At 55.4% G+C, this 26,483-nt stretch overlaps 4 protein-coding genes across 4 annotated transcripts; 1 reads left to right on the top strand and 3 right to left on the bottom strand.

Moving 5' to 3' along the window:
• Window positions 1-116: 116 nt before the first annotated feature.
• Window positions 117-13,854, bottom strand: MONBRDRAFT_32562 (uncharacterized protein; the record flags this gene model as incomplete). The annotated part of the gene is made up of 44 exons (XM_001746037.1): window positions 117-350; window positions 433-472; window positions 579-686; window positions 783-806; window positions 919-1,054; window positions 1,159-1,295; window positions 1,392-1,441; window positions 1,540-1,592; window positions 1,745-1,847; window positions 1,924-2,235; window positions 2,355-2,397; window positions 2,957-5,129; window positions 5,917-6,001; window positions 6,118-6,201; window positions 6,294-6,358; window positions 6,432-6,596; window positions 6,685-6,852; window positions 6,965-7,044; window positions 7,145-7,230; window positions 7,391-7,416; window positions 7,642-7,740; window positions 7,817-7,853; window positions 7,987-8,118; window positions 8,228-8,454; window positions 8,563-8,642; window positions 8,728-8,818; window positions 8,887-8,930; window positions 9,027-9,102; window positions 9,197-9,263; window positions 9,366-9,778; window positions 10,243-10,661; window positions 10,761-10,841; window positions 10,955-11,007; window positions 11,100-11,235; window positions 11,309-11,377; window positions 11,482-11,542; window positions 11,680-12,231; window positions 12,359-12,460; window positions 12,551-12,614; window positions 12,722-12,848; window positions 12,946-13,069; window positions 13,182-13,289; window positions 13,407-13,517; window positions 13,657-13,854. 35 exons carry the CDS (start codon window positions 13,852-13,854, stop codon window positions 2,202-2,204), a joined length of 6,480 nt encoding a protein of 2,159 aa, XP_001746089.1. The 3' UTR covers window positions 117-350; window positions 433-472; window positions 579-686; window positions 783-806; window positions 919-1,054; window positions 1,159-1,295; window positions 1,392-1,441; window positions 1,540-1,592; window positions 1,745-1,847; window positions 1,924-2,201.
• A 1,337-nt stretch (window positions 13,855-15,191) lies between these two features.
• Window positions 15,192-20,425, bottom strand: MONBRDRAFT_32561 (uncharacterized protein; the record flags this gene model as incomplete). The annotated part of the gene is made up of 10 exons (XM_001746036.1): window positions 15,192-15,311; window positions 15,390-15,468; window positions 15,581-15,783; window positions 15,960-16,886; window positions 17,051-19,245; window positions 19,349-19,653; window positions 19,785-19,856; window positions 19,964-20,055; window positions 20,204-20,234; window positions 20,376-20,425. The coding sequence occupies 10 exons, from the start codon at window positions 20,423-20,425 to the stop codon at window positions 15,192-15,194; spliced, it is 4,074 nt and encodes a 1,357-aa protein (XP_001746088.1).
• A 348-nt stretch (window positions 20,426-20,773) lies between these two features.
• Window positions 20,774-23,905, top strand: MONBRDRAFT_37217 (uncharacterized protein). The gene is made up of 7 exons (XM_001746184.1): window positions 20,774-21,131; window positions 21,204-21,442; window positions 21,549-21,625; window positions 21,723-22,257; window positions 22,343-22,413; window positions 22,503-22,635; window positions 22,749-23,905. The coding sequence occupies exons 1-7, from the start codon at window positions 21,000-21,002 to the stop codon at window positions 23,431-23,433; spliced, it is 1,872 nt and encodes a 623-aa protein (XP_001746236.1). The 5' UTR covers window positions 20,774-20,999; the 3' UTR covers window positions 23,434-23,905.
• A 583-nt stretch (window positions 23,906-24,488) lies between these two features.
• On the bottom strand, window positions 24,489-25,256 carry MONBRDRAFT_32559 (uncharacterized protein; the record flags this gene model as incomplete). Its single annotated transcript, XM_001746035.1, has 3 exons — window positions 24,489-24,659; window positions 24,806-24,987; window positions 25,137-25,256. Coding segments are annotated over 3 exons (471 nt in total), but the record flags the coding sequence as incomplete, so codon positions are not given.
• Between the last annotated feature and the right edge of the window lie 1,227 nt (window positions 25,257-26,483).

Genomic DNA, 26,483 nt, shown 5'->3' with positions numbered 1-26,483 from the left:
CCAGCCTGTGTTTTTTGGGGTGCCTGGTTTTGTTGATCAACTCACTACATGTAGATGCTGTTCTACTAGCCTTGCAACGTGTTTTGTGCAATGATTGAGCAAGAAGGGCATCAGGGAGTGCTATAAATTGGTGGCGCAGCGCGCTAATCACGCCCTGATCCTGAATTGAGTTGAGACAGCTCACCCCTTTTGAATGTCAGTTTGAATGTCAGGCAAAGGCATTTTAGAATTCTGATCATGAAACCTAGGTTAAGCAACCACTTCACCCGACAGGCAAGCAGGCCGTGCCCAGGAACAGAAACTTGTGTCGGCAGTCTTGATGGTTTACAACTCGTACTTGGACAAGTCAACTATAAAATGGTTTGCACCTCAAGTCAGAGTTGTGTGCACCAAATCGCTGTGTGTGTGTGCTTGGGGGAGGCGGAAGCGTACCATCTTCATCGTCGTCCTCTTCCTCTTCGTCACCATCCAACTGATGAATAAGGTCATTCGTGGCAAATACATGAGTAAACCATAGAGTCATTAGGTTCCGCTGGTAAAATGGCGAGATGTGCAGCGATAGCATATGCAATAAATACCTGATACTTGGACACATCCACATCCTCATCATCCTCTTCCTCTTCCTCTTCCTCGCGCGCCCTTGCGGAAGCGACCGCGCTGTCCCCAGCCCCGATGCTTGATGTGGTCTGCAAGTTGTTGGCGCCATTCAGAATGTGCAAAGACGATGGGCATTAATATAAGAAGGTTGTCTTGTCGTTTGAAAACGGAGGGACGTTCCATACCTGTCCCTGATCTTCACCAACCACCTAGGTTGCACGCCAACACATGTACCCGTCGTGATGAATGGAATACGCAGGGCCTTTGGGCCAGCAAGAATGCAACTGCGTCAAGCGAGGAGAGGAGCGTCAATTGACTCACCTCGCGCACAAGTGATTTGCCCTCGTTCTGGCCACGATACTTTTTCTTCAAGCGGCCAAAGTCGTCGTACATTTCTGAATCGGAATCGTGCCGGTCATACTCTACGTCAGCATTTTCCTTGAATCCACCCCCCAAGCTGCACAGGGATACGGGGACAATGGTGGTTATGGGAATGCAAGGCGTAATCTGTGCGGCAGGCTATAGCACAAGCAGAGATAGACCAGGATCCAGGAGACGTACCCGTCGCGCACTTCCACTTTGCCTTCCCGAGGCCACTGACAAATGTTGCATCGTGAACGAGATTGCCAATTGACGTTGCCACACTTGGCACACTGCCAATCCGTGGGTTTGAAGAGACCGTTGCTGCCGCGAGCAGCCTGTCTCGATGGCACAAGAGTAGGAGCGACAAAAGGATGCTTGAGCAAGGGAATGTGCATAAGGCTCTACAATGCAGAGCAGGAGTTATAACGCACCGACTCGCCAATGACCACGTTGCCTTTGGGTCGAGCAGACATTGGACGAGCTGAATATCAAGACACATGGCAAGCTGTGAGAAGGCAAGATGGTTTGGTACGACACAAAGGGCACCACTCAGAAGACAAACAGAGAGCGAAAGCAGACCGGTGTGGCATCGCTGACACTCCATTCGGCGTGCAAAGTTCTTATTGCTGCACCTGCTCGGTTGACCGGTTCACAAAAGGGCAAAAGGGAGAGTATAAGAGGCTCAGAATTGACGGAGAAAAAAGAAGGGATGAAAAAAAAAAACCAGGGAAGCAGAAGAGGCCTCTCAAGGCCGGCCAGTCATTTGGCACAAGCTAGTACTGACTCAGCGTTGGGGCAAATCCAGTCTCCAGCATGCTCTCCACCCGGTCCGCCACCACGTCCGCCGCCACGTCCCCCACCGCGTCCGAACCCGCGACCGCTGCCGCCTACAGCAATGTCTGAGTGAGTGGGTGCAAGCATTGGCACCAGCCACCAATCATAAGCTACATGTGAGCTTCTTACCAGGAGGGCCTCGTCGGTCCATGTCCCGCGGTGGGCCTGGAGGTCCGTCCCGGCCGTATCCGCCGCGAAAGCCGCCGCGCCCACCACGAGGGTCGCCGCGATCACCATAGCCACCGGGGCCACCGGGAGCATCATATCTACCATGGCCACCATGACCCCGGCCGTCACGGCCGTCTTGGAAGTCACGGTACTCTCCGTGATGTCCACCTCGGTGCTCGCCCCGGTGTCGATCATCGCGTCGGTCATCGCGCCGGTCATCGCGCCGGTCGCCGCGCCGGTCATCGCGCCGGTCGCCGCGCCGACGATCGTACCCTGAAGATACTTTGAGAATGAGCACATCACCCGACTCTTCTCCGAGTCCCAGCCGGTGCCAGCTGTCCCACACCGATCATCATCACGGTCTGCCCTCTATCTAAAGGATAAGAACGTACCGTAGCTCGACATGGTGCTGCTGGTCCCCACCCGCTGGATCACCTATATGCCATTGAGAGAGGAAAAAAAAAGATACAAAGAAAGAGTTTTGAGAGAGAACGAGCGAGAGTTTGAGAGAGTTTGACAGAGAGAGAGAATGGATGGTGTGAGCAAGAGAAAGGTATAAACAGCAAAGACACAAAGGAAAAGCACAACTACAACCAGAAAGAGAGAAACGGAGAGAGAATTAGCATGCGAAGCAAGACGACGACGACAGTGCACATAACCTGAAAGCAAAGAAGAGGAGCGTTGTCAAATCAAGTGTGTGGGACATGGCGGGACCAAAGGCAGACAAATGCACGCTCAATGAGTCTGGCATGGCCTTGGATCGCTGTGGCTGGGCGTACGTGCAAAGATAGGGATTCGCTATGGGAAGGAGACTGTGGGGCGAGCAAAGCTCACAATTCAATTCAAGTGTGCGGAGATTGTGCTGCTTTAGCAGCATGAATGGCAAAGCAACCCTCGCATAACAATAGGAGGCGCGAGCAGGCGCAGTAGGTGCGAATCATGCGGGTGCATCCATCCCCCCGGCATCGAACGGGCTGTCGGGGATACGCAGTACGCTTGCCGGGCTTGTACGCCTCGTACAAAGGCAGCTTAATTAAGTAATGCTCCTGTCCATGTTCCGTCGCGCCCTGGCCCGGTGCAGCCTGCCGCTCTGGTGTAGCCAGCGCACTCGGGGCTTCTGGCATTGGGTCGGGAGTGGCCACAACTGTGGCCGGGCTTGCGACCTCCATAGGAGTCGCAGTTCGCTGCAGCATCGGCGATCCCGTTTGCGTCGGCTGCCCCGAGGATGCCAGGTCCGGTCTGGGCAGCTGTGTCGAAGTTTTTAGTGCTATGGGCGTACGGGGAGCCAAAAAATCGGCAACGAGAGGGCGATTTTCGGAGCGCTCCTCCCACTCGGCAATCAGAGCCGCACCCACGGCCTGGCAGAAATGTGCAACGGAGACCACACCATTGGGATTGCGCCTGGACGTGAGCATCTTGTTGAAGCGACACATGCCATTGACTAAGGTGAGGGAGAGGAGGAAAACAAGCTGGCGCGTGGCCCAATCCTGGGGGACCCAACTGCGCTCCAGAGCCTCGCACATTTCCCGACAGAGCTTGCGCTGGTCAACACATGCTTGCCGACCACGGTAGTAGTCATGCATGGCGTTGGTGCGATGGGCCACGAAACGCTGGCCCTGAGCAGTCCACATAACGTGTGACGAGCACGGGTCTGGAGTGCCGTACGAGGCCACCACGAGCAGGTTATGCGTTACATGGTTGGCGGCGAAGAGTTGCAAGGGTACGCCCTGAAGGCGACCAGCACGACTTTGAACCTTGCCTGGCACACATTGTGCTAGATGTGCCGTGACTTCTTCGCCGGGCACGTGACGCGGCCAGCCGGGGCGCTTCTTTGCGGCAGTGACAGCGTGGATCCCGTGGCGATGCAAGTCCACCATGGCCTCCAGCGAGCACAAGGATGGACCCAGGACCACTGCACGCTCGGCACCTTGAATGGTGGTCGTGAGGCGCAGGAGGAGGGCGGTGACGCTCGGATGCGTTGCATCAAAGGGCCGCCGACCCAGGCGCAGTGGGCGATGCGGTCCTTCCTCAATTTCCAAAGCAAATGTCACGCCTGTATCAGCGTCGCAGATGCCATGATACTCGTGGCCTAGGGGCAGTGGGCACTGGCGTGCTGCAACAGCGTCAGGAATGCTGTCGCAGTGGTGCACTGTTGGCGCCTCAAATACAGCTGCCAGGCCTGACGGATCGTACACATCGGCCATGCGCTCGTTCCAGTCGGTAACAAGTTCGCGCACGCCATGGTAAGGATCCGGTTCGTTGGGGTTGTCTGAAGCATCAGTCAGTTTCAAGTGGGCGGCAATGTCACGAAAGCGATTTAACGACATGGCATCAATAAAAGGCGGTATCAGGTCATATTTGTTATGTGTTCGGCGCCAGCACTCCTCGGTAGGGGAGGCCAGAGTGGCAGCTACCATGTGAAAACCAAAGAAGCACAGCAGTTCTTCCCGTTCCAGACGCAGGGTAGGCGCAGCAGCATTTGTTGCTCGGACCATACGGTCCAGGGCCTTGGGGGGGAAGAAGGCGGAGAACAGGGCTTGGGGACGAAAATCACTGGATAGATTGACGCGAGGCTCGCGCAGTAGCTTGGGTCCGTTCAGATGTTCGTGAGCAGTGCCCCATCCTTCAAAGGCACACACTTCATCAGGCGCAGCCTGCGGTAGACGTAGCGCAGGTGTATCAGGCTGACTGTCGTCCTCAATGTCTAGTTCGCCAAGATTGACAGGCTGTGGCCGGCGAACACCGGCCGCAGCAGCGACAGCAGCGTCCTTGAGGACTTGGGAGTGCGTGGCCGGTCGCGGCGTAGCCATACGCGATGGTGGCACTGAAGTTGTCAGTGTCGAGCTGCGGCGGCTATATGCCGGTGTCGCGGCTGGTGAGTCTGTGATGGCGGGCATGACGGCCCTGCCCTCGGCGATAACGCGGTCGGCCAACTTGAGGGCACGCTCCGAGGGCGGGCCGGGTTCGGCACGAATGCGGTTGGCACTGGCATAGAAGACGCCTTCAGCATCAGGATGTACGAGAATCACCACGTCGGCGTTGGCGTTGATGCCGAGCCGGCGCTGGTCGTGGCCGACGACCACAAAGCCCCGAATCCGCGTTTGCGGCTCGACATTAAACTGCAGCGCCAGCTCAGCCGGCCGCACCATGCGACACAGCGCGCTAATCTGCGATCGAACCACATACCGAGCTCCAAGCGGGCCCGGTGGGGCCATCCTACTGGTCCAACTCCACGCGCCCTGAAAGCGCACTCCGCCTCAACGTCAAAGGCACACCAAAGTTGAAAAAAAAAAAAAAAGAAGAAGAGAGAGAGCGCGCCAACATAAAAAGACAAAAAAGAAAGTAACTGTGTGTGTGTGTGTGTGTGTGTGTGTGTAACGGTCATTTTGAATGACTCGAACTCGCTTTAACAGTCCCGGACAACTTTAGTGATTGATTCATTCATAACTCAGTCGCGCTTTGCTGTTTCGCTCTGCTTTTTCTTTAGGCTCATCAGTTTTTCTTTAGGCTCATCAGTTTTGCCTTCCGCACGTCTGGGTCAGGTTCGCTTGGCTCCCCGCGCACCGGCCGCTCCTCACACCGCCGCCGAACGAGGTTGCATTCCGAGGAGTATATGACAAAATGGACAGTGTCACGGTGCCAGCCGTCAGAGTACCGCCCCCTGGATCACCACGTCCACACGGCCGTCCAGCGGGCAGACGATCGAGTGACGCAGAGAAAAGAGGGGGAGGGGGGGTGAAGAATCACTACAGTTGTCGGGGACTGTAAATTGGCTTTTGACGTGACAGTGAAGCTACATGGGACAAGTGTCAATGGCGTGTGCTCGAAAAAGGCCGTCGGCCTGGGAAAGGCAGAGGGGTAAAGGGTCTTGTCGAAAGGAGCTTCAAGTGCATGGAGCCTGCGAGTTGCGCTGACTTGTTAGTAAAATCCCATGCAGGTAAAGCCGCCGTCTACGCTGAGAGTCTGGCCGGTGATGTAACTACTGGCTGGCATGCAAAGGAAGGCGGTCGCCGTGGCCACCTCGCCCACCTCGCCCACCCTGGACAAACAGCAGGCATGTGAATCCGTTTGTCCAAGCGTTGCACCGCAGCAATGGCAACATAATCAAGCAGCTTTTTACCCCACCACCTCACATGCACAAGCGAATGGACTCACCGGCCCATGGGGGTCCGACCAACAACTTCAGCTTTGTATTCGGGATTCTGTAGCACTTGCTGCGCCAAAGGTGTCGCAATATACCTGCCATACGAGGCCCAATGTGCATTGCTCAGCAAACAGGCGAAACAGCATGCAGTGCCCCACAGGCTGGGCAGTGAAAATCTCAGACTTGCCAGGGAGCAATGCAGTTGACACGGATGCCATCCTTAGCCCACTCGCAGGCCCAGTTTCGGGCTGCCTACAGGAGTGCAATTATGGGTACCTTCAAGTTGCGAGCTGCTCACACTCGAGTGAACGGTAATAAAGCATACCTGCGTCATGGCGGCCTTGGTCATGGCGTATGGTACGCCAGACCGGACGCCCGTGAGGCCAGCAACAGAGCCCATAAGTACAACGGCACTGCTTTGTGCTCGTGCGAGCAAGCCGTGGAGCTGGCGCGTCACGTGGAAGAAGGACAGCATGTTGGTATGCAACACCTGCCATCATCAGCCACCATCATGTGAGCTTATAGCAAGAACACAGATGATCACGTGGCAAGCAGCCCGACGCGCAAGCCATCCAAACCTGATCCACTTCCTCGTCGCTGTACGCCGGGGTGAGCTTGCGAATGTTCATGCCCGCATTATTAACTAGGACGTGTAAACCTTGAGGAAACGTGCTTTGCACGGTAGTCACGAGGGTCTCGCGTCCTTGAGGTGTGCTCAAATCGGCAGCACAACCATACACTCGCGTCTATGACACGGCAGAGTTAATGACATGAACCCAACAATACTGTCAAACCATGCTGATACTTGACTGAAGGGGACCGGGGCGTCTGCAGTTGACGGGTTTCTTCATGACCTACTTTGCCATACTGCTGCCGCCAGGCGTCCACCGTCTCGTCCACATCGGACGATGTGCGAGCGGATGCCAAAACCGTAGCACCTGCGCACACCCGCAGATCAATAAACACAGGGGGTGAGAAGTGGCAGCAACTTTCATTTTATCATGCCGCTCGGATCAGTGTCAGTCACATTTGCAGTACCCAGCTGGAGGAGTTCTTCACATACGGCCCGTCCAATGCCCTTGGTGCCTCCGGTCACCACGGCCGTACGCCCGGCCAATGACCACCTGGCAAATGCAGCATGATCGGCGAATGCCAGTAAGCAAGACACGGGTTGATTGGCCGCTGAGAGGGGCACGGGCAGCAACAGTCGTTCAGTGCTTTCAGCAGAAGGAAAGAGAAGTCACTGCCAACGTGCAGCACTAGCGATACTAGTCTCGGGCATACCGGCTCGGCAGCGGCTGCTGCGTTGGCTATGGCGGCATGATGCCCAAGACACAGGCGCGTAGATAAGGAATGCAAGAGCGTGCCGGGTAGCAGCAGCGACAACAACAGGAGCAAACATCAGTTGCGTGGTGGTCAATTGAATGCCTCAGAATGGTGCGGCCAGAGGTCAGCCTTGGACATTTTGCAAGGAAAAAGTTGAGTGCTTTCTCTTTGAACAGGTCAGAGCAAAAGCGAAAAGAAGCTCAGTTTACTTTGTTGAGGTTGTCCAGCTGAGCACGGAAGGGTGCACTCAGCAGATGGTCGCGGACGGATTCCTCAGTGCTCCTGAAGGTCAGGGGAAGCGAGCGCGCCTGCATTGGTCCAAACATCGGAGGTGAGGCAAGATAATCGACATTCCAACGAAAGTGCACGGATCGGATAGCGCACCTTGTCACTGGAAAAGCCGCGCTTGGCGCCGTTATACCTACATGCCGATTCAAGGCCGTGAGAACGATGCCCAGCCTTCATTGATTTGTGGCCCACAAGAGGAAAGGACCACTGTGTGGTGCGTGTGCGTGGCAAGGGGGCAAAGGAGTTTAATCAGAACGCGCGCATACCGGCTCTTGGGTTCCGTGGCCGGATCACCAATCTCCGTCGGCAGATGTTGCACATGTGCCGTGTCCTTCATGGCATCACGCATGACGGGCATCAGATCTCGCCAGGCAGGGCAGTCCGCGATCAACAAGTAGCTGAGACGGGTTGGGCCAAATCAAGCCAAGCGAATGATGGGACATTGTGAGACTGATCAGTTGAACCAATGCGTCAAAATAAGCTCTCCATCACCCGCAAACAGCGTACCGGCCGGTGGCCTGCTTGTTCTCGTATGCGGCAACGTGCGCTGCAGCCACATCGCGGACATCGACGAGAGTGATGAAGCCACTTGGCACCACCTTGTGGGCCCCTGTCAAAAAGTCGGCCAGCACTTGCGAGGAGGTATTCATTGAAGGCTGCAGCATGGGACCAATGACAAGAGTGGGGTTCATCACTGCCAAACGGAACGTGTTATCCGGGCTGCGCGCGTTCGCCTGCTCACGGCATCATGGTAAATCGATGTGAGTAAGGGCTACCCCAAGACGCCAGGCGGTCGGCGTGTAGCTCTGACATGACAACACAGCATTGACTGCACAATCTACCTTTTCAATCCACTCCCAGGCGGCCTTCTCCGCGAGCGTCTTGGACAAGGGGTAGTAAAGCTTGTTTTCATCCATCATGTCTAAAGGGAAGGAAGTGAGCCGAGGTAATAGAGCCAGTTGCATCTGAATGAGGAAGGGTGGGCCTGGCTGCCAGATCATACGTACCAACATCACTCCAATCCTCCTCCGTAAAGGTATGACCCTCTTCGACTTTCTTGGCGAAAACCGAGGCGGTCGAGGATGTCAGAATGATCTCCTAAATCGAAGCCACCGCATGAGTTGAAAGAAGCGCATGTTGAGGCAAAACTTGCGGCAGCGGCGTACGTGGATGTTGGCCGCTTCGCAGGCATCCAGCGTAGCGATGGTGCCTAAAAATCATGTTGAACCACAGCGACAGGTGCATGAGGGTGCAAGGAGGCAGGAGCAATCGATTTTGCGACAGTGAGCTTGATGGGTTGACTCACCTTCGACGGCGGGCTTGACCAGAGCATCCTTGTCCGTTGTAGAATTGTAAAAAGGGCTGGCCGTGTGGAAACAGACCTGTTCCCACCATTATCGCACACTTGGTTGAGTTGAACCACAACACTTAAAATACGCCAGCAAAGTCAAAAGAAGAAGCTTCCTGAGCACGTACCGTACAACCCTGAGCAGCCGCCTTGAGAGACTCGGGGTTCAACAAATCAGCCTCCACCAGTTCCAAGCTGTGGGACAAGCAATGGTTGTTTGGATAAGGCGGGTGGCGGGATGATGCACCAAGAGGCGCGTGCCATGAGACAGGGCAGAACGAACAAGCACGGACACACCGCTCATTGGCATGGGGCAGGGCCTTGAGATGCGCCACCTTGTCTTGGTTCTTGGCATCACGAACAGTTCCGCGCACACGATGGCCCTTGGCCAGAAGCTGCTCCACCAAGTGGCTGGCAATGTAGCCACTGGCACCCGTCACCAGACACACGCTCATGTTGAAGTTGAAGTTGAAGTTTTTTTCTTCTTCGTTACACCTCCAAACAAGAAACTGCTTGTTCTTTCTTTTGTTGTGTCGGAAAAATTTGGAGATTGGGGGGTGTGTGTGTGTGTGTGTGTGTGTGTGTGTGGACTCTCTCTGTTTCTGTCTGTTCGCTGTCTCTGTCTCTGTCTCTGTGTGCTTGGTCAGATGAGATGAGACCACTTGGGATATACACGGCTGTTTAAGATCACTTGGAGTATACATGGCTGTCTAATAAAATTGTCGCATCAGGAATGGGATGCATAGAAAGGCTGAAAGGGACTAGAATAAACCACCGCCAGCGCGGTAGTGAGATAGTTGACAACGCTAGCATAGGGAGAAGACAAGATGCGTCCACAACGGTCGTCCCTCATCATCAAGCAAGTTGATGGAGAGCGGGCGCCCACACTGCAGATCCACCCTGCAAATACACACTACAAGTCCTCTCGGACTAGGGGGAGGGGCGGGGTTGAACAGGAGGGGATATCGAACAATTCTTAAAATCTTTTAAAGCTGATGGCGTTCCGTACCCACAAGGCAAACGCGCACAAGGCACAGTAGAAAATCAAGACGGGAGACAAAAAAAAAATGGCAATGAGGTACCGGCACCAAGAGGGGAGATGTATTGTTGCCTATCGGGCAGAGCCACTCGCACCCACAACGCCGGCACCGCGGGAGCGCGTCCTGCCACTCACAGCATCGCCACGAGCGGGCGAGGCCTCTCGAGATAGGGTTGCCGAGGCATGCGAGTGGGGATGGAGCGGGGGAAGAACCAGACCGTCGCCTTGTCGGGCATGGCGCATATGCAATGCACGGGCGCGTTGAAGAAGTTCATCCATTTCCGGATCTGCATCGGTAGGCACTGGCTTGAATGAGCTGGACTGATCCACTCGATGGGTGGCCAGCTGCAGTGCCCGACCCGGTGAGCTGGCAGTTTTGTGTAAATGATGATCTGCCCAGTCCATGAGTTCAGAGATCATGGGGGCCGTGTGATGATCAAAACCATTGCGCCAGTGCATTGTCTCCAGCTCCATCCGCAGCTGGTCGGCGCTTGCACCTGCACTGGCAAGTAGACTGTACAACAACTCGTTGACTACGTCAACATCGTAATCATCTACAGGCAATGGAATCGTGATTAGCGAGGCGCACTCGGCATATCGTTCCCTTGTTCTCCCGATCTGCTTTCGAGACACACGATGACTTTTGTGCGCACCGTCATGAGTCATTTGAAGAACGTTGATCAGACGTTGCAGGCTCTGTTGAACGGCACGCCCATTGTCCGACATGCCTGACCCTAGAAAAAAAGTGATAGAATTTCATGATGAAATGCCATGGATTGGGCCAACTAGCAGATCCACTCTCCCACGTTTTCCATTTAAAAAATAATAATAATAATAAGACACGTACCAGAGTCGCGTCGAGGTGTGGGCGCACTTCGATTCAAGGCCGGTGAAGCAGGACTGTGAAATACCGTGCAAACGAGTGAGCCATGTACCAAGTTCTTTGCCGCAACCTGAGTAGCCAGCATTGCAATGTAGAGCCGGCAACATACTAGCTACGAGCCGGTCGACTGCCATGAATGCTGCGAGACATGCCCGGCTGTGGGCTCTTGTTACGATGCAAGCTCGAGGGGGAACCTGACGTTTCGCTGCGAGGATGGCGCCCAGCACCTGCAGGCGTATGTGGAACTATCATCAGCCCGAAGAGGCAAAAAAATCACAAAAGGCAAAGGGCCGTGCTTCCATGTTGGCTGACACGCACCAACAGATACTCCGTTGTTAAGGTGGCTTTTACGCTCAGGGGTGTGCTCCTGCTCTGGGTGAATTGAATCTGCCAGACACAAAGGTACAAAGGGAGATGTTAGCACTGAGTCAAGCTGAGGGGACAATATGAGGCCAGCTTCTAAAAGGCTGGCAATGATGGTATTGACGGACCAGTGGAGTCGTTTAAAAGGTCTGAATCAGTTCCATCTGGACTGTGTTCATGTTTATCAACCTGCATGATTTTGAGAGCAGGCAAGCAGGGCCTGATCAGCAAGCAGGATCGGTGGTGGGCACAAGAGAAGCCCATCGGACATGCCATAATTCTTCTTTGTTTGTCTGCCGAAAGTAGGAATGTGGCGAATTACAAACCATTTTGAGCGCATCCACGCTGGCTGATCGACGCATGGGCATGTCAGTAAGTGGAACCCTGAGGTGCTCCTTGGCACGGCCTTCGTGCACGCTGTTGCTCTTACGATCCACAGATTGTGCGTTTCGCGTTGTGTAGGAGGTTTTGGAGGCATTGGGGGAGTTTTGTTGCAAGCGCCCTCGCATGCTGCGCGACCGACCCTTGGGGCGTCCAGCCAGGGGTCGAGAGGGTGACCGGGTGCGATCCCGACTCGGACTTGTGGTATCGTCCAGCACACTGAGGTTGGGAGTGGACGAAGTCCGGAAGACGGGTCGTTGTGGGCGTTTCAGGTGTTTGATGGCCATGTAGTATGCGCCGTGAACGCTGGTAAAACTTTCTTCGAGGAGTTTGTCGGATATGGCCTGCACCGTCCCAAAGCCCATATTGGAGAGGAGGTCAAGTGCCTGCTTGTTGAGCGTATCATTGGCCAAGGGAGGGCGCGCTTGATCTAGGGCCACAGGTGGTCCTTCGCGACAGATCCACGCATGCTTAGCAACCGCTGGCAAAGCCATGCGCTATAGTCAGAGCCCAAAGAAAGATGAGTCAAACCGCCCAGAGTGTGGCCGGCGGGTGGACAGGAGAGCCGCTTGGCATTGATGATGCCACTGGCAGCCACATCTGCGTGCTGTCGGGCTTGCTTACCTTCTTTGGGCGAAACTCAAAGATGCCATCCAAGATATCTCGTAAAAGAGGGTCGCAGTCCTCGGGTAACTTGTATGTCTTGTCAAGAATGGCGGCATGCAACTGAAAAAGAAAACAGGGGGTGCGGTATGCGCAAAACGGTTGAGCATATAGTACACCAAGGGTTCAAGGTACGACCCGTCATGCTCATACCTGGGTCAGACCGTCTGCTACAAAAGGCAGGTTGCCAAAGAGCATGACGTACAGGGTAACACCACTAGAGAACAAATCATTGGGGGTTGGAGGAGTTGAGTGAGCTGGGATTTGCCGGCAAAAGCCCGATCAAATGAACTCCACAAGCTGAGCTACAAAGCACGAACGCACATGCCCCAAACATCGACGGCCGGGCCATAGGGCTTTTGACCCAGAAGTTCAGGGGCACTGTAGGCCATGCTGCCACACCACGTCGTCAGACCCTTGCCTTCCTCAAAACTGCTGCTCAAGCCAAAGTCTACAGCATTAAAAAAAAAAAAACATCGTGAAGGCGAGTGGATTGGCCGTGATGGCGCCTGCTAATCTTCCAAGATATCACGCTTCACGAGGCACACCGATGAGCAAGAGTCGGTCATTGTGGGAAATTAGAAGGTTCTCAAGCTTGATATCGCGATGTACAATGTTTAGGCTGTGAATGTGGCCGATCGCAGCAATCAGGTCCCGGGTGTATTTGCGCGCCTGCATGCGGAAGGACCAAACGGCTCATCGTGAGCGGCGAGGCACAAGGGAGCGCTGCGCCGAGCATACATGAGCAAAGCGTGGAGCAGACGCCGAAGTGGTCAAACCGCACGCGAGACTCGGGTAGACGTTGCGCCTCCACGACAACCGAGAGAAGGTCTTTGACGGCCATTTCCATGACGATGTAGACCTTGGTTTGGACCTCAATCACTTCAAACAACTGATGGCATGGGTGGCCGAGGGGTGAGGTTGAGCACAATGGTTGGATATCCCGAATGAGTGTGTGCGGGTGCGTGCGTGCGTGCGTGCCGTGGTGGTGGGGATGGGACATACGGACCTGCACGCAATTGGAGTGCGCGATGCGTTGGAGGATGGATATTTCGCGTGTGAGGGCTTTCTGTTCATAATCGCTGGCTAGCTCCTTTCGATCGACACACTTGATGGCCACCTGGCAAGCAGACGAGGAGGGATGGCACGGCACACCGTCATCGATATGAGAAAGGATGCGCTGGCGACGATGGCCTTGATTCAGGGGCAAATGAGGCACATGCCTCTTGATCAAAGAGCAGGTGGCGGCCAACGCGGACGGCGCCAAAGGCGCCTTCTCCAAGTTTTTTGCCGAGCTCATAATGCCCTATCCGACTGCTCTTGGTCGTCATGGCGGTGGCACTGTGGGAGGCGTGCGAAGTGAGACCTTCGTTTCGGCGAGTGCTGCGGGGGCGCGGGTTGTTGGTTGTATTGTCATTGGCCCGTCGCGATTGATGTGCACTCGTAGGTGCCATCATGGTGGCGTTAAACCCGCCTGCCTTGGGCAGACTGAGCGGCAAGACCAAGACAAGCAAGCGGCAACCAGGAACTCCAAAGTGTGGTCGTGGGCAGGTGCGTGTGTGGTTTGGCAGCAGGAAGGAGGGCTGGACGGATGGGCACCAAGCGCCTCTGTCGTTGTGTGTAGCGAGGAAAACGCAGCTCACGACTTCAGGTCTCTCTCACCTGGATGCTGATGGCCAGGTGGTGGTCGCCACCAAGCGTTTCGAGCGGACACAACACAGTGTGTGAGCAAGCTGTCGCCTCGATGGTCGTCTGCACCACCCCAAGTGCCCTCAGACCGACCAAATCCTCTCAGTGTGTGGGCATGGACATGTAGCGGGGCAGCATACAACGGGCGATTGATCTATCGTGCTTTGCCACCAAGCCCAAGCTCCCAAACACCCGCGCGATGCACCACCATGTGCCGCCTTGCTGCCTCGCGCCCGTCTCGCGTCGGAGCTTAGGAAAACGACTTGGTCCTGTTGTTTGGTGCTATTCTGTGTTGGTCTGCCTCTCTGCATAATCGTCGACTTTAGTTCAACTCTCTGATTTTAGCTATCAGTTCATCGTTACCGATCTGTCCGTGTTGTCGTCTATCTCTGACTTTACTCGTGTTTCATGCACGCCCTCTGGCACACACTTTTTCTTTTCATCTTTTTGACTTTTTTTGTCCGCTAGGGTGTGTAGGAATGAATGAGACCAAATGGGCCCAACGTCCAGCTCCCTGTGGCCCTACCCGCCGCCTACACAACCTCGGATTTGATTTTCAATGCCCAGTCCTCGCTGCTGCAGGAGTACCAGACCCGAGAGCGTGCGACCAAAGTTCAGGGGACGGTCAAAAAATCAAAAGGGGTTGGGAGCGCGCCGATGCTTGATGCAACACGGGCAAGGGAACGTGTGTCGCCCATCGCAACGCAATACTGCAGTTTATAAACATTTTTATACATAAACTCACACGTCTATCTCGTATAAAACTGCATAAACCCAATGTGAACCAACAAAAACTTGGAATGATCAATGTCAGCGTGACGCAGGCTTTAGAGGGCTTGGAATCAACTTGGACCAGATGGCCCGAGGACTTGTTCAACAACAGCACAAAAACATCAGCAGCTTATAAGAAAAACCTTTCTGCTACAACTCACGGCGACCACCACGGCGCAACAACAAGAGACCATCAAGAAGACGACGAAATCAAAGGGGGAAAGAGAGAAAAAGAAAAAAGAATACCAGTCACCGGCAACCAATTGGTCGAGACGAGCAAAGACCGCAAGCCAACCCGCGTGGCCTCGGCGCGTCATTATTATGTACATGCACTTTAGAGCATACCACCCGCTCGCAAAGTGTCACGAATCTGCAAAAAGTAGCCACTAGCAAATGGCATCGCCTCAAGCTTGCCTTGCAGCTCGGCAGCCAGCTCAGCGGACCCATCAAACAGCTGCGGATGCAAATCAGATTGGTCAGGTGGCAATTTCATGCTCAACCTGTCCACGAGAGTAGCTCAGGTAAGACGTACCTTGACGTGCACGGCCGATGCGAATTGATTGGCAATGTCCACACTCGCCGTGGCCTCACCTCGCGCCTGCAGCGCATGGCTACAGGTATGTTCATACAGATTTCAAAACGAAACGTGAGGGGAGGTGTGGGCCACCAGCAAGTTATCATGCTCAAGTACGTCAACCACGGTTTGTAGACTTGCAAACACACCTGGCCAGCGAGAAGGTCACACTGATGAGGGAGCCCTGTGTGGTCAGTCGGGCTTGACCGAGACTTGTGATCACACTCAAGTCGTCTTGCAGAAGCAGCAGCGAGTCGAGGATGGCAGCCACGTGCACTAGGGCCGCAGCACAGGCCCGTCCATGCACTGTCGCCACGTTGGCACTGGACAGCAGACCAGCCCAAAAGGCGTTCTGCATTTCAGACGTCAACCATCACACACACACAAGCGCGCGCGCGTGCGCGACCCAGTGAGCAGAGACATGGCCACACTTTCCATCAACCCTCGAGCCGACTGGTGAGACGCCCGCATTTTAGGCGAGTGGCCAGAAATAGGGATGCAACCATACAAACTACCCGACACACGTACCGCAGGCGTCAGCTTGACGCTGGCCACTACAAGGCGATCAGACTCCGTGCCCGCCTGCAACTGCACTGTCATGCGCGTTCCCGAGGTGGTGTGGAGCACCTCCAAGCGGTGCTCCTCCGACAGCTCCACAATGGCCCATCCGCTCATGGTTTCAAGCTGCGAACGCAGACCCTCCACGCGTGCGAGCTCTTCCGCAGAACCTTCCTTGCACAAGGACTCGAGTCGAGCGCGCTGCGCGGCAGCCTCTGCTGATTTGGCTTGCACGTCTTCATCCAGCTGTGCCACCTTCTCCTCCTGCTCTGCCAGGGCCGCCCGGCGCGTAGCTACCTGTTCGCGCAACTGTGACAGTCGCGCGCGCAACGAGGCAACGCGCTCGGCTTGATCCTGCATGGCAGCAATTTGCTCGGGGGTTCGCAAGGCCGTTTGCAGCGAGCTGCGCCCCCTCGTCAACTCGCCGCGGCGTGCTGCGAGGGTGTCACGCAACTCCCGCAATTCCTGCAAGCGCGCGTCAACACTTGTGGCGTTCTGCTCAAGCTCGCGCACCTCATCCTGTAGTCCTTGACTGATGCGAGTCTCAAACTTTTGGCGCCATACCAACCAACTATGCTTGGCCGTGGCATGACTAGCTGTCTTGAGCTTCAGGGCACGGGCCTGATAACGCTCCAGCTCTGCACCCTCCAACGCATCCACAGTGTCAAAGAGCTTGGCTTGGGCCGAGGTAATGATGCGCGCCATTTCCGCTGGCAGTGCCCGTTCGATGCCGTCGGTCGTTGTCTGCAGATAATCCACGGCCCAGTTGTAGCAGCCCAACTCAACGGCTGTATCGTGAATCAAACGTGCGATTGCGGTGGGGTTGCGCTCATAAGATGCTGCTGGAGCCGCTTGCGTCAAGCGGCGCGTCGATGAAATACGGCCGGCAAAGCGCACCTAGCACGGTAGCATGCAGCGGCGTACACCACGGTCCAGCACAAACGTGGCGTGAGTCGATGGACGGAGCAAGCAAGGGCAAGTTTGTTGCATCCTCTGCGGGGAAAAACACAACTGCAAAAGAGTAGAAACAACAAGGCAAAAACGAAAATGCGTCCTCTCACCTCCAGTTTCTGCATGAAGCTGGTAAAGATTTCACCACACTCGCGCACTAGGCTGGCCTGCTCGTCAGTTAGAGCGTTGCTCGCCAGGGCGTCGCCCTCGAGCGTCGGCATGCTGTCTTTGCATGCCTCGTTGATTCGACGCATGTTAGAGTCAGCCATATCCTTGATTTCCTGACGGAGCAAGGCGCTGCTATCAGCATCTTCGGCAGCCTCCTCCGACAAATCCGGAGTGTCGTCACTGAGGCCGTGAGTATTTTCTGGCTCGGCAATGTCTTCGGCAGGGACCTCAGTTTGTTCTTCGCCAGCTTCGTTGTGTAGCGTGACGTTGTGCTCGGCATCAACCTCAAGCATCTTTTCGGACTCTTGGCCGGCCACGTCAATATCCATGGTCTCTAGGCTAGTCGTGCTTGGCGCACACAACGTCTCAGCGTGTGTATCTGCTGCAGCCTCGCTTGGTGCAGACTCAATGACGAATGACTCGGAGGACAGGCCTACTGATTCATCCACAGAGTAGTCCTCGCTGTCATTGAGGCTCAGCAGACCACCCGCTTGCGTTCGTGCCACTGCTGGGGTGGTGGCAGCGGTGGTGGCAGTCGGAGCAACCAGATCAAAGGTTTGGTCCAAATTGTCATCGATCGGTGTCTCCGGGTCGTTCACTTCAAAGGTGCTATCGCGTGCATCAGCCGTGCTTTGGTCCAGACTCTGGGTTGTATTCAGCGCATTGGGCTCGAGCTGGTCAGACGTGGAAGGCGCGAAAGAAGCCCCAAAAGTCGGTGCGCGCAGCAAAGTTGCTCCATACTCGTCCATCTCTAGGCTCGCGTCGTTAGTGTTGTCTACCTTGGCCCGCTTGGCTTCGGGTACGGAAGAAATTTCCGCTTCCTCTGGAGCTGAAGGTCCTTCGATTCGGCTCATTTCAACTGTAACATCCATGTCATCAAAGCAGGCCATTGACTTGCGACCATTGCTGCGTGCGGTCTTGCTGTGAGACCCGGGCACGGACACCAGCACTGACTCATGTTGGTTCTGCTCCAGTGCCACTTGATCGTTGCCTGTGTCGGCCTCGTTGGCGCCCTCTTCAGAAGAGCGTGCAGCCGGGCTGGCGGCAAGAGGTGGCGAGCGTTGCAAGCTGTCGAGATTCTCGGTCTCGTCCATCATGTCCTCACAGGCCATGGATTTACGGGCCTCGCGCTTGGCTTGAAAGGTAATGGGATCCGCAGTGGTTTCTGATTCGGCAGCAGGAGCCATCTTGTACTGGGAAAGATTCTCGGTCTCATCCATCATGTCCTCGCAGGCCATCGATTTGCGTGCCTCACGCTTGGCCTGAAAGCTGGCGGGGTCCGCGGCGGGTGCTGGCTCGGCAGCAGGAGCCATCTTGTACTGGGAAAGATTCTCGGTCTCATCCATCATGTCCTCGCAGGCCATCGATTTGCGTGCCTCACGCTTAGATTGAAAGCTGGCAGTGGGCGGGTCTGGCTCGGCAGCAGGAGCCATCTTGTACTGGGAGAGATTTTCAGTCTCATCCATCATGTCCTCGCAGGCCATCGATTTACGTGCCTCACGCTTGGCCTGAAAGGTGGCAGTGGGCGCTGGCTCAGTAGCAGGAGCCATCTTGTACTGAGAGAGATTTTCAGTCTCGTCCATCATGTCCTCACAGGCCATGGACTTGCGTGCCTCGCGCTTACTTTGAAAGTTAGCAGGACCGGGAAGACCAACGTCATCGGCGGGTGCATCAACAGAGTGCATAAACTCCGCTTGGCCACGTGACATATCCATGGCTTCGGCTCGCGGGGCTGGGAGTGTGCAGTCCATGCTGCTTTGATCGGTAGATGCTTCATGCCCCGTGGTCGAGGTGGGTAGCCAATGACTGATGTTCTCGGTCATGTCCATCTCCGTGTCAAAGGCCAAAGATTTGCGCTGTTGCCGGCGATCCACAGAAGGTTGAGCCATGGTGCACGCAGCAGGTGGGGGCAGCTCGGCATCAGCTTCTTCATCCATGTTGGCCGTAGGCTGGGGCGGCAGCTGACCACGCAGCGCGGCCAAGTTTTCCGTCAAGTCCATGTCCTCGTTGAACGCCAAAGACTTGCGCTTGCCGCCGGCATTGGCGCGAGGCATGGGAAGATCCTCGTTGCCTTCAGCAGAAGGCATTGTGGGCTCGACCTGGTCTTCATCCTGTAGCATAGACGGAAAGGCAGCAGCTACAAGAGCGAGATGTCCGTGACCAGAACGATGCGGCATGAGTTGCAGGATCCTCGACTCGCACGTGTAGAGGGAGGGGATGAGCGCGGTGTTTGTTCTTACCCATTGAAGGCATCTGTGCCGCTGAAGCAGGCATGGCAAAGTCCAGCACGGTGCCCATGGAAGGCTCATTCATGGATGCCTGCAAGGACATGGGCTTCCACGCATCTCGGGCCGCAGAGAAGCTGCTCGTCATGCTCATGGCTCCGCGGGTTGCAGTGCTTCCAAATCCAGCCGAGTTGCTGTTGAGCGCTGATTTGATGGAAAGCTTGTTTGAGCCAAAAGAGCCACTGCTTGACGCATCATCCGCACCATCAGCCCCATGGCTGGCCGGCAGACTCCATTCACTGGCATCAGCCACATATTCCCTGGGCCATCGCACAGCCAAGTACATTGTCAGTCGTTTGCGAAGGCAAATCAAGCAAAAGGGTGAACAGTGACGGCTCGCATTGCTTGCTTTGGGCTTGAATAGCCTGCGGCCCCAAACGTGCCAACATACTTGACTGAGTTGAGCTGTTCAGTTGGGGCAAACGAAACGCGGCGCCCGACAGACTTGCGGCGACTCTTGCTCCTGATTGGATAATGCCAAGGAAAGAAATTAGTCAAAGTGAGACATGTGGCATCGAGGCTGCGGGCAGATACTTGGTCAATCCTTGGATGGGAAGCGCCAATGCATACTTTTTCTTCTGATCAGCAGGAGTGTGACTGTTGGAGTCCAGCAGACTCAAGCCTCGGCTTCGGCCAGGTGACTTGACGCTTTCCTTTAAGGCCTGCAAGTCAACATGGACCGGTCAGAATACATCCGAGCGGCCTTTGCAAAGCAGATTCGCTGTAGCAAGAAAAAAGAGATTCGTTGCCAAGCGCCAAAAGAAAAATCATAGATTCAGAGCCTGGGATGAACAGGGTCGGGTGACTCACCGCATTCTGACGATCCTTGATGCCCGAATCTCTGTGGCACAAGGAAAATCAAGAGGGGTGAGGGCGTTTCGAATGACCTGGGAGGATATGATGAGGCACATCTCAAAACCAATCTAGGTGTTGTTTCGCTAATTCGCTGCGCGAAGATGCGAACGAGTTCACACTGTCTCACCTGCCAAGTGCCAGATTGTCCGTGTCCATCAAAACTCGCAGGGGCTCCATGTTGGCGGTTGTGAACAGAAAGGCACGACTGGCGTTTGCGATCAAACTCGAGCCGTTGCAAAAAATATAAGCAACATCAACACCAAGGCACGATCAACGAGCCCGCCGCCCTCTCAGACAGCCAAACACGTCCAGGCGGGCAAGGAAGATGACACGGTCAACGCGATTTGCTCGGTGTCAAGCGGCGAAAATGCGATTGACTCAAAGACCCAAAAAAAAAAAGAAAAAAAAAGGAAAAACCGGACGATAATGACAATTTCAAATTTTGGCGGCAAGAAGTAACATAAATATACCTCTGCATTGTCAAACACCTATCGCTCAAGTAAAATACTTTTTCCACTCTGGCACGGTCGTCTCAAGAGCAGTACATGTGTGTGCGTGAGTGTTCCGCGGCGTGACGCGGGGCCGGGCAGCGGTGGAGCAGCGATAGTACTGCGAAACGAGGCGCGTTTCCTGATTGGAGGCTGAAGATTGGTCCAAGATTGGCTGCCTTATGCGTGTGCTTGGTGCATGTGGGTGGTGACGAGGCTGCTGAAGCACGGTGCATGGGCGTGCGCGCCGACGCTTCACCACCATGAGGCTGTGGGCACTCGGTATTATCGTGCTGGCGCTGGCCGCCTTGATGCCGCTGGCAGGGCAGGCGCAAGAAATGGATCTCCTGTGCCCGTATGCGCACCCTGGTTTGGGCAGCGGTCAGCCTGATCTGGTAAGGTGCATGTCCGAAGCTCTCATCATTCTTGGTCCAGCACCGGTCTCATCTCGCGGCGCATGCGGACAGTCGACAGTAGGCAGCCGGGTCCCGCGCGACGGCAAGACCTGTCGCTCTCCCTGGATTAATTGGTCGTTTGAAGTGACCCCGATTCAAGCCGCAATATATGATGGCGTTGAGGACTACAACCTCGTGCATGTACAGACCTTTGCCCCTTACGTTCATGCGGCCAGCGCTCTGGACCCAAGGCGCACCCTATCCGTGTACGAGCCTGGAGCGCCCGGTGGCTGCGGAGACGGCGACCACCGGTACGTGCTGGACTGGTGCCTGCAGCCTGCTTGAGCTTGGTTTGCGGTGCACAGTCTCTTATACGGGCTCGGCATGTGCTCCGGTCGTCGCTGTCCCAATCTTCAGAACCATCGTGTCAGAGACGGCGGCCCGCCATGACTGCATCTACGCCACCAACGCTGGCTTCTTCAACACACATGACGGTGAGAAAAGCCTACCGCACACTCACAGTGCAACTGCAACGTACCACTCCTTGTCCCGCAATGACTTGGGACTCGTGGCTGCGTCTCTGTGGTGTAGGCACTTGCTACGGTGACATTGTGTCCGATGGACGACTTGTACAAGCGGATAACCACACCAACGTACAGTTTGGCGTCCGCCACGACAACACCATTCAGGTGAGCGTGGCCTTGTTTTCGAACCCTAAATCACAAACAGCTTCCTCGAGGGGTTTGCCTGCTTCACCAATCGACCGCTGCATGCAGGTGGGCTACTTTCAATTGGATGGCAACGAAACTCGTGCAGAGGACTTTCAATTTCTGATCACCGGTGCGTGCCACCAGAAGCTCGCCCATGAGGCATCCGAAAGCAGCATGATTGGCTCTTGTTGTTTCCCTCACGACACTTGGGCTCACAAACACATAGGGGCCATTTGGCTGGTGCGAAACGGCCAAGTGTACGTCAATGAATCCATCGCTTACGAATGTTCCAATATTGAAGAATCGGGCAGTTTGCAAGAGTTTGCCAATCTGCAGTCAGCCAGAACGGCACTCGCCCACGACTCAAATGGTGCCGTGCGCATTGTCCAGCATAACGGCCAATCTGGACACTACGGGTAGGCCCGTGCATTTACACCTGCATATGCCGACGTGCCCTCTATGCGCGCGTCTACCCTGATCATGCTGCAATCACTTTGATAGCATCAACCTGTATGAATTTGCAAAATATTTGAAGCAGCAAGGTGTCGTCAACGCCATCAACCTGGATGGTGGTGAGTCCGGCCGCCACTCAGTTTGATCACACGCAAGCAACTTGCCGCAAACCAGACTGGCTCACGGTTGCTTGAGGGACCCTGTGCAGGTGGCTCTTCTGTCAGCGTGGTGAACAACTCGGTGGTGAGCTTCCCGACGGATGGTTGCGGGGCCTGCAACTGCCCTTTTCCAAACGCCGACAGCACCTGCTATGGCATGTGTGCAGACCGCTCCGAGCAGACGTACGTGGCAAACGCCCGACCGGCTGTTGACACCCCGGTTTGGCGTCGCGTCGCCCCTATGTCCGGGCTTGCGAAGCAGGTTTCAAACACGTGCTTGTCGTTTCCGTTTGTAGCTGTGAGCGCAAGGTCACCACCATCCTCTGCCTCCACCGACCCCTGTGTAACAACGGAACCGGCTGTGGCAACCATGGCGTATGTCGGAACGGGGCTTGCCATTGTGATGTTGGCTACACCGGCGACGCGTGCCGCTCGAAGCTGTGCAATCTCGGTGGTGGCTGTGGAGACCATGGGACTTGTTACGAAGGCACTTGTCGCTGTGACGCCGGCTACAACGGCGCTGAATGCCAACTGCACACTTGCAATGAGGACCGTGGTTGTGGAATGAGGGGCACGTGTCAAGACGGCGTATGCTTTTGTGCCGACGGCTACTCGGGCACTGCGTGCCTCACACCACCTGTACGTTCCGCGTCCAGTGGGGCGAGGGTAGCGTATTTCCCCCCCAAGTTTGCACCCACCCCCAGCTCGGATACCTTACCAAAGTGCCACTCGTCGTGCCTTTGTTCCGGTTTACACAGGTCACCTGCACTACGCCGGCTCCGGGAACGACAGAACCCACGGCTGACACCACGAACAGCGGGATCGACAAGAAGCGTGAAATGGCCTTTGTGGCTCTTTTTGTCATTACCTTGCTCCTGCTGCTGGCCAGCAGCATTCTCAATTGCTGTGCTTTCTGCAAGTGTTGCCGAGGTCGCGCGATTGCAGGCGGCCGTGTGCGTGGTTTCACGGACGATGTCATGACATATAGCAATGAATATTCGATTCTCGATGAGGAGGATCTTTTTGAGTCCGATACCATCTATGAACGGGACCATAGCTAAGCCGTGTGACGTGAAGACACGGCCCGTTCCCTTTAGTCTGCTTTGGGTGGTGTCTTGTCGCTTGTGGCTGAGGGTAACTGCGAAGCGGCAGCCATCTCCCTCTCTCGGAGCATCACCTCTTGCAAAAATGGATTGCTAGCCCCCATGTCCTCTTGAAGCTTGCGCAGGTTCGAGAGGGAGGATGCAGGTGATGCGCCCACACTGCGTGAGTTGAGCACATTGGGGGTTTGAGGTGGAGGCGAGAGCGTGAACGAGCTGGAGCGCTGGCGCTGGCGTCGCGCAAGCCGCGGCGAAGCGCTGGCACTGGCGCTGGAAGTAGGCGCAAACTGTGTCCAGCTCTGCGGCGTCCTTGGCCCATTCACAGTGTCCTGCAATTGATGACCATCTGGCGCAAATAACTGGAGTACCGGGTCGCGGAGCGACGTGGGCGTCGAGACGACCAGTGCGGGTGTGCGTGTCTGCCCGGCCGTCGAGGCAGCATGAACATACTCAAGCTGATCGGGGGTTACGGGCTCATCTCCATCCCCATCCGAATCAGATGAGGAGTAGTGGTCAGAGGGCGCTGAACTATCAAGCACCGAGGCTTCACCATCTTCCTCAACCTCGTCCAACACGCCCTCCTGGTTGGGCTCATCTGCCATGTCAACTGCTTCCACGGGATCCACATACTGGTGTAGCAGTTGTAGGGCTTCATCGACCGTCAGGTGACCAGCTGCAACCGTAGAAAGGATGGCGAGACGCTGCTGGTTGTCGAGCGTTGCAGCAAGGCGGTACAGATCCCCGGATCCAGCAGCAGCACTTTGCGTGTCGGGCATCGTCGCACTTTTGGCCATGGGAGGACTGAGCACGTCTGAAGTACTCCCAGTTTTTCGCTTAAGCCGTGAAAACAACGATGATCGACCATGACTACCATTGCCACTGCTAGAGGCAGATCGCGCTCGCGGAGGATGTTGAGGCGTGGATGTTTGTGACGTTGTTGGGGTGGTGGAGGCCGACTTGGCAGTCCGCTTCAGCTCCACGTCTAAGTAATCTTTCATCAGATCAAGAGCTTCCCCAGCTGGCAAAGCGCCCGAAGCCACAGATTGTAAAACGGCTCGCCGTTGAACATTGTCGAGTTGATCGATATCAGCGTCGGCTGCAGAAGCTCTGACACGGGGAGAGCAGCCATCACGCGGCCGATGAGATTGGGCTCAGACACCGCAAGGTCACAGCACATTTCACAGACGCGAGCGCGAGGCCAAAGAGAAGGCGGGGTGGATAACGAAGCAGCCACACTAAGTCTGTCAACTTACGGTTTGGCGCCGGCAGACAATCGGGCAGAGGGTGGGGCATCCTCGGCAGCTTTAACCAAGTGTTCAAGATTGGTCATACGCTGGTTGAGCGCGGTTTGGGCCTCAGGGTTGTCAGGCTGTTTCACCAGTGCATTGAGCTCGCGCGCTGCTGTATCGGCTTCATCCTGACTGAGTGCCTGAGACTAAATATGATGGGAGAAAAGCAGTCAATAGGCACCCACCAGTTGTCCAGAAACAGATCCATGCATGAGGTCGGCGTGAGTCACGATTCTTGTCGCATCCCGGTCAAGAAAAGGGGCGGGGCAACGAGAACTGGACGGAAGCGGCGCACCTTGACGGCGCGCAACAGCAGCAGTTGTTGGGCAAGATTTAATGCTGAAAAGGTTTCGACCTCTTCATCCAAAACGTGACCACGGCGGATAATGACCTGGGCGACGGTGGGCAGTTGCATTGTGAGTCAAGACTCGGTTGAGAGCGAAACATCAGGCATGCACTCACATTGGTGTGAGCACGCTGCCTAAAGGCGGTGAGGTGCTTCAGCTAGCCAGAAGCGCCAGTGCCATGACCAGGAACAAAAAATGAGCCTCAGCTACATTGGCCAACCAAAACCGTGCGAGCCCAAATACCCACAGCCGCACCTGGTGACTGGGTCCAGTAGGGCTAAAGGTGACGCGAGCAGGTGGTGCTTGCCGTTCGACAACCGACATGGATTGGGAAACTGAAGGCTTGCTTTGATTTGCAAAGCGCACCCGTGATGGGTAAGCTGGTGGTCGAGGTGGTGCTTTCTGTGGTTTCGGAGGCAAGACGGACTATGGAATTGCCCATTTATAGGTCCCACGAATGGTAAATGGGATGAGCGAGGGGTGGTGCGGTGACTACAATGGATGGATGATGCGCTAGCATGAGCCGGTGATGGTCCACAGGGATCCACCTTGGTTCGGCGACGTGCTCGTGCCAGGGCTGATGATGACTTGCTAGTGGATGTGAGAGTGTCAGCCATTGTCTCGGATCTAAGAATAGAGAGCCATGGAAGTCCATCGTAAGCGTCATTGCGCAGTGAGCTTGCAGGAGAAAGCCAGAGACGTGCCTGTCCTCGTCCGCCTCTGCCATGGTGGACGTGCGCGCTGCCTTGGGCGCTAGTTTGATTGCTGCCTGGGCCGAGCCCACATCCCAGGTCGGGACTGTTCTGCTCAACGTCCCACTTGAAGGATCCTTCAGAGGCACTGTCATGGCGATGAGGTACGACTCTGTAAAATAGCACAAGCAAGCAAACAACCGATCCATACGCCCACCTTAAACTGCTTCCAACATGCTTGAGTCCAAAGGCCACTGCTTTCAATCCGAGTCGCTCCACCCTGCTCCTCGCGCTCGCTCTCTCTCTCCTCCTCCTCCTCCTCCCCTCCACCTCCTCTTATCAATCACTCACCCGCACACACATACACGCTCATACAGACACACTCACGCCCTCACGGCCACGCCCTTTCCCTTTTCACTCGCCCACGGACCGCAGCACAGGCACGGCGATCGAGGAACGCCGTCACCACCAGCCCGTCACGCCTTAAAAAAAAAACATAAAAATCAAAACGAGCACCAGCAAGATTTCATCTGACAATTGGATCAAAAGCAAACTCCTGACAGCATTAACATTGATTTTCTCTACATTTAGTCCAAGGTACAT

Source organism: Monosiga brevicollis, genomic scaffold, assembly GCF_000002865.3.
Source record: "Monosiga brevicollis MX1 MONBRscaffold_11 genomic scaffold, whole genome shotgun sequence".
NCBI classification, from domain to species: Eukaryota; class Choanoflagellata; order Craspedida; family Salpingoecidae; genus Monosiga; species Monosiga brevicollis.
Note: the sequence above shows the minus strand (reverse complement) of the source record. Positions and strands in the feature narration are given on the sequence as shown.